The 14378-nt window shown below is 45.1% G+C and overlaps 1 protein-coding gene across 1 annotated transcript in view; it reads left to right on the top strand.

Moving 5' to 3' along the window:
* Nucleotides 1-14378, top strand: part of LOC307187366 (TPA-induced transmembrane protein) — a 32527-nt gene that overhangs the window by 3409 nt on the left and 14740 nt on the right. The window contains exons 2-3 of the mRNA XM_079923320.1: nt 2705-2834; nt 11796-11923. Coding sequence (XP_079779446.1) covers nt 2705-2834; nt 11796-11923 — 258 coding nt within the window. The remainder of the gene's footprint in view (nt 1-2704; nt 2835-11795; nt 11924-14378) is intronic.

Here is a 14378-nt window from a genome sequence, read left to right as displayed (position 1 = left end):
CCCAGCGTGCATGGGTAACATGCATCTGCTGGATCAGAGGCTCTCTCAAGGCAGGGTGGACTCTCCTGGGGGCACTTTGAAAAACTAGGATTCCTGTGTTGATTCTGGTGTGCAGACCGCTGAGCAGCGCTGTACTCTGTTGATGGGTTGGGTGTGTCTGACAGACCATTTTACGATGACTTAAAATATGTGAAGATTAGTCATTCAAAGGATAGTGGTCTCTGCCTTCGGGCTGACGGCAGGAGAAGGGGCCGGCCTGTAGGATGGCAGTGATGGGCTGGACAGGAAGAGGCATTTCCTACAGAGGAGGGCTATATAATTCTGAGCTGAGTTCCCCCAGGAAATCAGAATATTGGTCTCCTCACACCACCAGCGTCCTAGTTTGTGGTCTCTAAGGGATAGCATAGGTGAAGGCACAAAGGGCCAAAGAGGTGCATTGACCCTCATTCATGGGCTCATTTGAGACTCCAGACCATTTCATTTTGCACGAATCTTTATGGTTCCTGCTGTGTCTTGTACAAGGACTGAAAATGGCATGTGTCTCAGGAGCTCTGTAAATAGGAAGATATGTTTCTGTCCCCTGAGAAGTTCAAGGCTTCTTATACTGGGACTCCTCTTTCTTGTGTGCCTTGTTGAGCCGCTAGCTTTGGTGACCTTGGAGCAATGCTCAGTCTGTGGGTAGGGGTGAGCGGTGGTGCCGTCCCTGGACTCCACACCCACTTACCTCAAGAGGGTTTCCCTCTGTCCAGATATTGACGGGGCCTTTACTGTACCCCTCATACCCCCCCTGAAGGGCACGCAGGGGCTCCAAAGTGTGACCTCTACTCTAGAGCTTCTCAAAGTGCATTCTCAAAATTTTGGGCGCCCACTATAACTAAGCAACACACGTTTATTAAGTGCCTGTTACTTGTATGAGGCAGAGGTATGGGATATAAGAGTGGGGAATTTTAAGAGCCACCCTTCCTTCTATGTGGTTTCACTTTCCCTAGGAAGATAGGCCAGTATCTGTTTATATTCGGACCTGAAACCAGACAAGGCAGCAGTGGCAGCGGCAGACGAGCTGTGTGTACTGGGAGATCTCTCCACGGGTGGGCTGGTAGGGAGGCCTCCACGAAAGGAGAGATTTGACCAGGTTCCTGAAGAGCAGGGAGGCTCCAGACCAGGGGTCCACCTCTCGTAAAGCAGCTGATTTACCTTGGGAAGTCTACATTGACAAACTGGGTCTGCTCCCCGCTTCCCTACAATCTGATCCCCTGGGTCCGGGTAGGGCCTGGGTGTTGTTTAAATTCCCCTTCACGTGATTCTGATATGCAGGCTTGGACCCTCTCATTGAGAAAGATTAAACTGTAGTCCTTGCGTGGACAGTTTCCTTTTCTGATAGCTGCCACTGAAATCATGACGGAAGAGAAAGTTAACGAGGCGCGGATTCAGGAAGTGCCCTGCTGCCGCTTGGCGAGGCAGGTGAATACTCCGCGTAACCACTGGCTCCTGTGCGTTGGGAGCCAGTGTCAAGGGCGCTCAGGGGCTCTGGAGTGTGACCTCCGCTCTACCCTTGTTTAGCAAGTGCTTCATGTGCGTGATCTCTAGTTTTTATAACAGCCCCGTGAGCTAGATTTATTACTTGTGTGTTTTACAGGTGAGGACCTTGGGGCTGGTGAGTTTCAGTAAGGAGTTTGCTGATAGTCCCCCTGCCTTTAAGTGCTATAGCTGGGATTGGGATCCTGATAGAGAAACACATTTTTTCTGCGTCATATTCCATTGTTTCCCATGGTCTCCATGTAGGAAGTAGGAGGAGAGGAATGGGACCTTTTAGGGGCAGGTGGCAGTACTGAGCGTGGAGGTGGCCGGGTGCACTCTTAACCTGGAGCCCCACACAGTGCCTGGGGGACCCTGTAGACCAATGGGAGAGCGAGTGAGCGGGGCAGTGTCACGCAGCAGGGGTTAGCCCTGGCTAATCTCTCCCAACTGCATCTTTGAAATGGGTTAATACCTCCCTTGCAGGGGTGTTCAGATGAAGTGAAACGGTGTTGATGTTCAGTAGACCAGAGTGGTTGAAATTATTTACTTTAACCCCACCCTCTGCCTCACTACACACATTGCAGCTTATTTTCTGGTATCTCTCCAGTCCTTGTCCTCCCTTTCATTCCCTTTCCAGGCCCTTATTACATAGAGTCTGGGCCCCAGCAGAAGGTTCTCTTGGTCTAGACTATACATCATTCTCCTAATCTTCTCCTCAGCTTTTTTGTGCCAGAAACCTTCAACGAGTTCCCAGTACACGCCAATTTAAGTCCAAACTGCTCTGGCAGCATTTAAGACCCTCTCAGATATGCTTCAACCTTTCACTCCCTCTAATCTTAACTCTCATTACTTGCCTCTGAAACCCACATTCCTATTAGATGCATCTCTTGGCCAATTTCATTGTGAGTCGACAGGGAGGATATTCTTTCCTGGGTTTGCAATGCCTTTCTCTGTCCATCCTTCAAAATCCTGCCTGTCCTTCCCACCTCAGAGTCCCCAGAGCATTTTCTTGCTAACTTCTTTGTGAGGTTCCATTCCGTCCTTTTGTAAACTTGACTCAGTAGGGTGGAGCCCCTCGAGGTCAGGATCCTGCTGCCTTCATTTCAGTGTCACTGGCCCATAGTGAGTATTAAAAAATGTTTGTTGAAACCAAATGCCTGCCTCTAAGTCGCCCTCTGCTTTCCAGGCTGACAAGGAAAGCCCTTGGAACTCCTGTAATAAGAACTTGGTTGGAAAGTGCAAACTGTGGATGGTCCTCGCCTCTGTTTTCCTAGGTCTCGTTATAGTCATCATCATAAGCTTATGTCTGATTGGAGGTAAGAGGTTTTAAACATGACTAAATTGATGCATTCTGAGAACTCACGTAATGCTTATGACACTTAAACGCTGAAATCAAAGACGTACTCACTGCTACTTCATCGTTTATAATATGAATTTAAAACTGGTTTGCGATATGTTGAATAGACGGGAGATATACATGATTTTTGCTTTTCTTTTTTATTTTCTTTTTTGTGTGTTTTATAAACTCTGGAAAAAGTATGGGGGTCATTGTTTTACTTTAAACTCTACCCATTGGATGTTGAAGATTTCTTAAATTTTTAATTTCCATAAACACTATGTTTTATTGTATCTTACCCATGCATGTTTGAAAAGTTTTTAAAATAATTTGTTTAGTAAAGATAATTATTGTAAAAAGGTAATTATTGTATAACGATAACTTTATCTGATATACCTAGTATATTATTGTAATGGTAAAATGAGGAATAATGTATTTGGAAGCATTTAAAAAACTTCATAGAACCATGCATCTGTAAGCTGTCATTATTTTAACTTATTTTAGAAATCACTGTTATATTTGTGTTGTATGTGGTACAAAACAAAAACTCACATGGTGCTAAATATATATTTTACATGCATTATCTCATTTTATTTTTTATTATGAATATGAACATAGTACCTGTTCAGTTACCCATAAAGCCCATCCACATTATTAATATTTTGTTATATTTTTCTCTAGTCTTTTTCTTACTTGCATTTTAAAAATGATTTGCAATCAGATTGTTTTTTATCATTCTGTGGCTCACCTTTAGGATTTTAATGTTACATTGAGATCATTTTGCCAATTCATTAAAAATTATTTGTGAACTTTTTTTTTATAACTGCATGATGTACTCTTCCACATTTTTTTTTTTTTTTTTGCGGTACGCGGGCCTCTCACTGCTGTGGCCTCTCCCGTTGTGCAGCACAGGCTCCGGACGCGCAGCCTCAGTGGCCATGGCTCACGGGCCCAGCCGCTCCACGGCATGTGGGATCCTCCTTGACCGGGGCACGAACCCGTGTCCCCTGCATCGGCAGGCGGACTCTCAACCACTGCGCCACCAGGGAAGCCCTTCCACATCTTTTTAAAACCTTTTAGGTAGTTGCTAATTTTTTTATGATTATCAGTATTAAGGTTTTTATGATGCATAAATATAGCACACACCCCCGCCCCCAGTGGGCAATATTTCAATTTCAAAATAGGAAAAAAGAAAAGTGCTTTCATTTCTATGTGTGGGTGATTGTAGGGTACAGGGGTGTGAGTGGGGCTCTTCTGGAACCGGGATACTTGTGAGGGTGATCCGATCAGCACAAGATAAGGGTTGAGCTGGATTCTCCATAGCAAACCAAGTTACAGGATGAGAGCAAGCATGGCAGCCCCTGAGTTTCTCCAGAGGGGGCCCTGGGAATTCTCCTAAGGAACTGCATTTGTCATTCACCTCCTGTTCCTCCTTGTCCCAACACTTTCATCTCCTGTCTCAAAGTTTTACAGTACCTGAAGAAATAGGAAAACTCTGATGAGGTGTGCCAACCTCTAGCATGTGAGCTTCCCAGGCAGGCAGCGTGTTTGCTTAGTTACTTAAGGCAGTGTTGAGGTGGAATGGCTGTGTCGTTGAGGCCAGAGGCTGGTCCTGAGGCAGGGAGAAGTTGATAAGAGGTGCTGCCCCTCCTTCATCACACTGAGGACAATCGCTTTGGTATGAGTGTTGATACTCCCTCTTCCCATCATCTCCCACATGTGGATATTGAAACTGAAATTGAGTCACACAGCCTTGTCCTATCACAACCAGCCAGTGCTGTCCTAAAAGTCGGCTGAACCATCGGCTGGCATCTGGGGCCTATAACAAAGGATGATGCCACAGATTTGGTTGGCTTGATATTGAGGATTCTAAAGCTCAAGACCCAGGGATTTCCCTCGCGTCCATTGGTTAAGACTCCATGCTTCCACTGCAGGGGGCACGGGTTCGATCCCTGGTTGGGGAACTAAGATCCTGCAAGCCGAGTGGCCAAAAAAAAAAAAAAAAAAAAAACTCAAGATCCAAGAGCTGTCTTCCATTTTCATTCTCAGAAAGTCATTTGACCTCTTCAGATCACGAAGAGCAACCTGCAGAAGAAGGGATTCCATTTTCCTCCACAGTTTCTCAGGGGGACGTGAGAGTTCACAGGATCAGATTCAGGGAAGAGTTTTTTAACACTTGCGGTGCAAACTTTGTTTTCAGTTTGGTTATAAAATTGTGTTTAAAATATGTTAATGCCGTAAGAGAGATTTTCAAACTTTTACTTTTTTTAAATCAGGGAAATACTTTTATTTTACTTGGCATCTCAACTTTCAAGAGTTTGGGCTTGTGGGGAGGGTCATAGTAGGCAGTGGTGGGTTTAATGGATAAAAAGGAGCAGGGACAGGACTCCCTCCATGACAGTCCCAGCCTCACCCAGAGCAGCTCCGCGGGCACTTCTGGGATGACAGTCTGCAAAAATCAGCCATTGTCCAATTGTCAAGCCCGTTGATATGCACCGAGTATTGGTAGAACTTCTGGGCGCTGTGTCGAAAATGCTGCTGTCTGGGAAAAGGGCAGGTGGGAGAGTCGAAGCCTGTGCATTCGTTAATGAATGTGGGAGGGGCGATATGTGGGTAGGGGAGAAAGAAATCCAGACTATTAGGTATATTGTACAGCACGGGGAATATGACCAGTATTTTACAATGACTGTAAATGGAGTATAACCTTTAAAAATTGTGAATCGCTACATTGTACACCTGTAACTTATATAACATTGTACAGCAACTATACTTCAATGAAAAAAAAAAAGAATGAGTGTACATTCTTTAAGAAGTGATGCTGTCTGGTTCATTAAGAAGTGAAGTTTCTCAGCACCTCCATTTGCCATGCCCCTCCTCCTTCCCTTTCTCCCAACTCCTTACTCTCCTGTCTCGGGGCTCTGTAGTCTCCAGACTGAGGCTCAGAGGTGGAGGTGATAATAAATGTGGAGCTGGAGTGGACCCTGAGGGTACACTAAATACATCCCAGTACAGAAAGATATCCCATCTGGGGAGGGGCCAATAGGGTACCAGAAGGAGGTGCCCAGTGGGGAGCTGTGGCTTGTCACTGACATTGATAGGAATGGCCATGATGTGGTGATAATACAAGCAGACCAACCTGTGGTCAGGTTTATTATTATTAATTCTCTACAGACTGTGCACCCCTTCTTGCCTGCACCTGGAGTGGGCTCTCCCCCGACTCTGCCCATGGTCTGCCACTGAAGTGATGGCAAACTCAGGATCACGGCTCGGCTTAAGGCGTTGAGCCTGGGCTGTGTCCACAGTGTGGAGGAGAGGCTAGCAGTCCGCCAGGCTCACAAGAGACAATGAAACCTTCTTAAAATGGACAATTTGGGGTTGGCAGGGGGGCGCGGGCAGAGCTCAGGGAATCCTTCCCGTTAAATCTAGAGGCCTGGTTTTGTCCCAGATCTTTTAGGAAAAAAGTATTAATGGATTTTCTCTTTCTCCCTAAGGAATTATAAATTCCTTGGTGTGAAGGGTGAAGGAAAAAAAAAAAAGCTTTCCTCTCTCTCAAAGTCATTTCCTGTCTGGATAATTTGGAGAATCAGATAAGCATCCTCAAGGATTCTGCTTTCTTTACTAATTTGTCCGAACAGTGAGGGGAGAGACCCTAGGAATGCCTTAACTGGTGAAACGTTTCCTTGGTTTGGGCAAAATATTTTAAATGTTACAGAAACCAAACTGTGACAAGTAGGTGGATGCTTAGAAATATGAGTTAAAGGTGACCAGTTTTAACAGTCTAGGAACCCTTATGTGATGTCCCCCAGCTCTCTTACCATACGGGCTTTTCTATGAGTAGGGGAGACTCTGGTACTGAGATGCAGGCGGGGACTTCCTACGTGATGCTGTATTGGATGGGTTTGTTTTGCCTTGAGTTGGGAATAAGCATCACATCTTATGACATCACATGGTCCTGGCAGACAAGCAAGTTGCACAGGTTGCTCCCTGGTATAGGGTGACTCATGGGAAAATCCTAGGCAGACAGCAAGCCCGGTATCTTGAAATTTCTTTGCATTTTCACCTGCTTCTCTTTCCCTCACATCTCATATGTTCTCCTGCCTTCCCAAGACTGACCTCTTCACCTGTGTTCTCCGTAGAATCCTCTCCAGCTTCTTCTGACCCGTGGACCTTCAGATAGCGCCCTTTCTTTCTAAGCATCCTCTCGGGCCTCTTCAAACGTGCTCACATAGTCTCTCCTTCAGAGCAGTCTTCCATCAGCATCTTGCTACTTCATTTATATATTTGTCTCTCCCTCTTTTTTCACTGGCAAACTTCTAGAAAGAGAGGTCTGTGATCTTATCTCCTGCTCACTCCTAAACCACTGTATCCATTGGTCCCAAATTGTCCTTCCAAAGGTCAACAGCAAGTGTCTGATCATAAAACCCAGTGGCCTTTCTCCCTTCCCCTGCCCTGTCTGCAGCCTTCAGCTCTGTCCACTGTATTGTACTCTTCCAGGCCTTCAGAACTCTGGACTTCAGGACTTTATTTCTGCCTTTGGCTCCGTGTTGTGGTTGCAGGAGGCATGTCTTCAGCCTTCTCACTCTTCTCATTCTTCATTCTTTCCCTTGAGAAGCTCATTTAGTCCCAAGGCAGCAGCCATCCCCTCTCGGAGGTGCCCCCTGGAACACTTTTCCTGAGTTTTAGTCATGCGCTTTGCTGTAGTTCTCTACCTGGAAATAACTGTCATCATCTTTATCATTATCCACGTGAAACTACTAGTCATGTGTATCCCCTTCTCCACTGAGCTCACCTTTTATAGTTTCATGGTGAGTCATGAGGCCAGGTTTATATCATCCAATTGTGTAACTTTAGGCAAATTCTTCAATGCTCCTTGCCTCAGTTTCCACATTTGTAAAATATAAATGATTTCTGGATCTGTGTCTATAAATGTACCTTGACCCTCCTACTTACTAGCTCGATTGACTGACCTAAGCAAATTATGCATTTCTTCTAAGCCTCAATGTCTTCATTTTAAAATAAAAACAATATTTAATTAATAGGGTTGATTTGAGGATTACATGAGGTAAATACAAGTGCATACATGTGCGTAATGCTTAATACGGTAGCTGTTATTCTTCCTGTTACCTAGGCTTGATACTTTGGAACATTTTTGATTTCTTCTTCTTTCCTATAGCTAGATAATGACCAGGTCTTATCAATCATTCCTTGGTAGTGTCTTGATAGAAACTTTCAACATTGACTACCTGCCTATGGCAAGGCTCTGTGCTGTATACTTTATATATGGTAGTTCTTATCTTTACCGTCACCTGCAGTGTAGGCATTTCTGTTAAGGAAACTACTTCAGAAATTTAAGTGACTTGCTCAAGTAACATGGCTAATGACTAACTGAGCTGGAATTCAAACTAAGTCTGGCTGCCTTTACAGCCAGCTCTGTTTCCACCATCCTGGTCTTTCTTCTCCCTCCCTTCCTTCCTTCCTTCCTCTTCCCACTGCTGTCAGTCGAAATCTGTCTCTCCCATTCTTGTCCAGTGGCCTCTCTGCCTCCAATCTCCCCCAGTTCCATTTCATCCCATCTGTCACCAGCAGATTTACCCTCATCTCCTTCCTGGGAGGCATTTAACAACCTCCATTATCTCTTGAAGACATCTGGCATTGAAGGCCTACCTCTCCAGCCTCATTTCTTATATTCCTGCCTAAGAGCTGTTTTTGTGTGCCTCCAGTGTCCTCTGTGTATGTACTACAATTTTTTAAAGACGTTTTCTCTACATGGAAATACTGACTAGGTTAAATCCCATTAAAAACATGAAAATTCTGCTGACTGGGTAAGCCTATTTTTTTTTGCTGTTGTTGTTATTTTAACAAGCACGACTATTTAGCCAGGTCGGGTACAGATTCATTCAGATAATACAAGTTAAGTATATGTCATTAGAGCTATTATTGGAGACCTCTTTTCGAACTTGGCATTTCTTTCTTCCTTTTTTTTTTTTAAAATTATCATTTATTTATTTATTTATTTTGGTTGTGCTGGCTCCTTAGCTGTGGCACGCAGGCTCTTTAGTTGCGGCAGGCAAGCTCCTTAGTTGCAGCATGCATGTGGGACCTAGTTCCCTGACGAGGGATCGAACCCGGGCCCCCTGCATTGGGAGTACAGAGCCTTAATCACTGGACTACCAGGGAAGTCCTGAACTTGGCATTTCTTAATAAAAGGGATCCAAATTGGAAAAGAAGTAAAACTGTCACTGTTTGCAGATGACATGATACTGTACATAGAAAATCTTAAAGACACTACCAGAAAACTACTGGAGCTCATCAATGAATTTGGTAAAGTTGCAGGATACAAAATGAATACACAGAAATCTCCTACTTTCCTATACACTAACAATGAAAGATCAGAAAGAGAAATTAAGAAAACAATCTCATTTACCGTCGCATCAAAAAGAATAAAACACCTAGGAATAACCTACCTAAGGAGGCAAAAGACCTGTACTACGAAAACTATAAGACACTGATGAAAGAAACCAAATAAGACACAAACAGATGGAAAGACATACTGCGTTCTTGGATTGGAAGAATCAATATTTTCAAAATGACCATACTACCCAAGGCAATCTACAGATTCACTGCAATACCTATCAAATTACCAATGACATTTTTCACAGAACTAGAACAAAAAAATCTTAAAATTTGTATGGAAACACAAAAGACCCTGAATAGCTACAACAATCTTGGGAAAGAGAAACAGAGCTGGAGGAATCAGGCTCCCTGACTTCAGACTATACTTCAAAGCTACAGTCATCAAAACAGTATGGTACTGGCACGAAAACAGAGATGCAGATCAACGGAACAGGATAGAGAGCCCAGAAGTAAACCCATGCGCTTATGGTCAATCAGTCTGTGGCAAAGGAGGCAAGAATATACAATGGCAAACCTGGCATTTCTTAGTGCCCTTGAGTTCAGCAGTTCTGTGACTCCTGTATCCATTCTCTGGCATCCTTATTCCTTTCTGAGGCAATGATATCTACTCTGGAAATGTATGTGGTGGGTGTAGAGCTCAAAGATACCCATTGCAGCAGCATTTATAAATTGGAAAGATAAAAACACTAAATGGTTTTAGAACATTAGTGCAGCCATTAAATAATCTTTGCAAGGAATTTTAAACACGTGGGGAATGGCTTTTGATATGTAAACAGCAACAAAAGAATCAAGACAGAGAGGAAATGATGACAACAAACAACAAAAAGCAGTATACAAATTACCTTCTCATTAAGACCTCAAATATATAATATAAAATATGGGGGGGGACCTTTTGATTAAAGAATTATTAGTAATTTTTTTCTTGCTTTGCTGCAATTTCCTATACTTCGCAAGTTTTCTGCTTTGAGGGCATAACTTTTATTCTCAGACAAAAATAACATGATGACTTACAACAAATAAGGATGCAGGGATAATTCCCTGTGTTGGGGTCCCCAAGATCACCCCCAGATTCAGTGATTTGCTGGTAAGACTCATAGGACTCAGCCTGTAGTCATAAAGATGACTGATTTATTACAGCTAAAGGATATAAAGGAAAATATGGAGGCAACCAGGTGCAAGCTTCCAAGAGTCTTTGCCCAGTGCAGTCACACAGAGTGCACTTAATTCCTCCAGCAATGAGTTGTGACAACACGTGTGAAATGTTGTCCACCAGGGAAGCTCATTAGAGATTCAGGTTTTATTGGAGTTGGTCTCATAGGCAGGCTCTGCCCGGTACCTACCAAAACTCCAGACTCCCAGAAGGAAAGGAGAGGCTCAGCACAAGCAACACTGTTTCTGCAAACAGTTGAGGCACAGCCAGCCACTCTTTACCAGGAAACGTGGGAACACTCCAGATTCCAGCCAGGGGCCAACATTGCGCTGGACTTGCGAAGGCTGGCAGCCTCCGGCGCGCTCTGTTAATTCTCCTGCACATTCCCTTGCTTCTCATGCCTCACACTTCAGACTTCCTTAGGGAATAAGTACCAGGACTCTTTCTTCCATCATAAACCCAGAATTGATGCCACTGTGGCCTTTTCAGAGTCCAGTAAAAGAGGCTGATAATGTTATGTTTGAGGTGTGGGATTACAGAAAAAAATTCACAACAAACACCTGGTTCCAGTCATCCACGCCTTTCTCAGGGCCGGAGAGGTTGTCCCCCGAGTGACCCCGGCAGGAAGCCAGGGGAGCATAATTAGTGCCAGCATGCCAGCTTTGAACTCCTGTCTCCGACTTTGTGTGTTTTTCCTTTGGCTCTAACTGCTTAAGAAATCAATTAACTCATAGTCCTTAGAACAAAGCAGCCAACTGTTGTCCCAGGAATGTAAGTCCTGTGAGCCCTGGGGCTCTGAGTGCAAACAGAGTGTGTCAACATCCCCGCCGTGGGACATCCTGGAGAGCGATGACTTCATGCTCACGCTCTCAGATTCTAATCCCCAAGCTGTTCTGCTCGAGGATGGACACTTCCTCAGCATGTGTACAGAACCGAAGAGGATTCAGCAAAGTTCCTTGCTCTACTCCTTGTCCCCCGTCCCCCGTTGTTTTTTGGCCCCTCCGGATCGTCTCCAGCGTCTGCCTTGACACCTGTGCACGTAGCTAAGCTACAGGGTCAGTGTAACAGAGGAGTTCACGTTCTTCCCGCTTCCTCCCACCGCCCTTCTCCCAGTCTGTGTTCAGTGGAATCTGAGCCCCCCGTGGCGTCAAATAAAACAACAAAATTTGTATCATGATAGACGTGAGCCCTTGTCTTTATTCAGCCTTACTGAGAAGAGAAAACATTTCTGCTTATTCTTGCTTACTGTGTCCAGGCTTTATCCCTGATGAATATTCGTTGTTTGTTTTTTAAGTATAGCAGCCAATGGAGTAAATAAGTTTATTATTTTATGCATGTGTTTACTTTTACTTTTTATACCCCCCCCATTCTCTTTAGTAACCTATGTCGATGAGGATGAAAATGAAATACTTGAATTGTCGTCTAATAAAACATTCTTGGTCACGCTAAAGATTCCAGAGGAGTGTGTTACTGAAGAGAAATTGCCTGACCTGCTCACGAAAAGGGTAGGATACCTTATGCATTGTTACTGAGTTCTTAGCATTAGAGTCTGAATTCTCCTGGAACAGTTGGCTTAGAGCTAGCCGGTAGGTAGCTTCAAGCTTGGATTCTTTGTCTGGGTAGTGGCAGAAACCGGTGCTTAGAAATGGATTTTCTGTAGTGCAAAGCCAGAGGGAGGAGCCCTGGCCTCCAGCTAAATGCATCCCAGAGGAGAGTGTTCTGTTTCTCATTCCGGTCTTATACTTGATTCAACCTGAAGTTTCATTGAGGGTCTGCGATGTGCTCAACAACATGCCCGGTGCTAGGGTCACAAAGTCTGAGCGCTCAGTGGGAGCTCACGGTCCAAGTAGAGGAAGCAATTAAATAGTTATAAACAGTGTGATATGTTCCATCACTGAGATACGTACAGTGTGTTTTATATAAACATGGAGGTGGGGATGGAGGCACGCAGGGCCTCCTGGAGGAGGTGACACTCAGGAAGAATCTTGAAATATGAAGTAGGGGTGTTTCAGATTAGAGAGCAGGGAATACTGGAGGATGTGCTAGGGCCCCTGCATACTGTGTAGCGGACTTGCAGAGGTGAGGCTGAACAGGAGGGGACGGGTCAGCTCGTGAAGGTTTCTGTGTTCTTTGACGAGGCCCTGAAAGGTTTTAATCTGCAGGCTGACATGGTCAGCTTCTGATTTCAGTTGTTCTGTGTGATGATGGAAAAACACTGGAAGTAGAGCGCTTAGTTAGAGGGTGTTGTAATAAGTTGGGTGACAAATGAGAGAGCCTTGAACTAGGGCAATGTCAGGGGGAGTAATTAAGGTTCAAGTGAGATTTCAGAGGTCTTCTCCCTCAGTAGGACTTCATGGCTGGTTGGATGTGGGTCTGAGGGAGAGCATGGCTCCAGGCTCCTGGTTGGGTGGCCACGTGGGTGGACGGTGACATCATTCACGGAGCAGGAAATGCAGGAGAATGAGCCTCTGTGCAATATGGGGGCTCTGCAGCCAGACCACGAGGGTTGGTGGGCAGCCCTTGTCACCTTGTCAAAGACAGGGTGGTTCACGGCCAGACCCAGAAAAGTTTTTGATAAGAAAACCTAAGCAAGACTAGCCTGCCGTCTGTTAACCCTCTTCCCTGCAGTTGATAGTTTGAACGGAGTGAGCCCTCTTTATTTGGCTTCCATCTGATTCCATCTAGGTCACCCCAGAGTCAGTTTCTGGGCAGCCAGGTGCATACCGTTTGATTGCCCCTTTGATCACAGGAGTTTGTACCTTGCGAGGATTATTCCAGGTTTCTCTTCCTCCTTCGTTTCCTTGTTTATATCTTATCTGCAGTTCCCTTTTCCTCCTTTCCTGCCACCTGCTTCCAGAGCAAGCTGCTGAGTGAATAGCCTATTGCTACTTTCCTCTTGGTTGCCTTTTTTTTTTTTTTTTTAATTGTTTGGCCATGCCGCGTGGCATGCAGGATCCTAGTTCCCCTACCGGGGATCGAACCCACACCCCCTGCAGTGGTAGCTCGGAGTCTTAACCACTGGACCACTAGGGAAGTAAGTCCGTTGGGTGCTTTTTTGATTGAGGGGTTTTGCACTGGCCGAGCAGAAACCAAGTGAGTCAGCGTCCACATGTGTCACGTGTTACAGACTGGACACTCTACGTCCAGGGGAACTGGATATTAATCACTCACTTTAAAGCCATATCTCTTTTGCACAGAAGCAGGCGTGAGCAGATTCTACAGGTGTTTTTAACTCATCCCCGTGTAGTGGCTGAGGAACAGGGACTGGCAGATCTCTGGGGCAAGTTCACAGGCCTCTTTGAGCTTGTTCCTGCTCTGATAAGTGGAGATCACTGCACTTTCCCTGTATACCCACAGGTGCATATGAGGTGCCTATACAGAACTTTGTAAAACATTGTTTTTTCTTTTCTTTTTTTTTGTGGTACGCGGGCCTCTCACTGTTGTGACCTCTCCCGTTGCGGAGCACAGGCTCCGGACGCGCAGGCTCAGCAGCCACGGCTCACGGGCCCAGCCGCTCCGAGGCATGTGGGATCCTCCCTGACCAGGGCACGAATCCGTGTCCCCTGCATCGGCAGGCCGACTCTCAACCACTGCGCCACCAGGGAAGCCCTGTAAAACATTTTTAAAAAGAATTATCTGACTTGCAGATGATAAACGTAAGGTGCAGTGAGCTGAAATGACTCCTGCCCCTGGCTTCCCAATCAAATACGTTCAGGAACAAAAATGAGGAGCTTAGAGATATTACTATCTAATTACTATCTAATTATCAGGTCAAGAACCCCTTTCTTCCACTTAGGCCAGTTTCCAGAAGCTTCTGGACATGGAAGGTAAATGGGAGTCGATATTGAAACACTGCGCCCTCTCTTTTGCTTTACTATCTTGCTTTTCTAAGCACAGTTTTCCTGGCCCCTCTCATATCTCACTGCCAGTTTCCTTCTCTTAGGGTTGGGGCCGAAACTC

The sequence above is a fragment of the Stenella coeruleoalba genome (assembly GCF_951394435.1).
Source record: "Stenella coeruleoalba genome assembly, chromosome: 5".
Taxonomy (NCBI): domain Eukaryota; kingdom Metazoa; phylum Chordata; class Mammalia; order Artiodactyla; family Delphinidae; genus Stenella; species Stenella coeruleoalba.
This window is presented reverse-complemented; position numbering and strand designations above follow the sequence as displayed.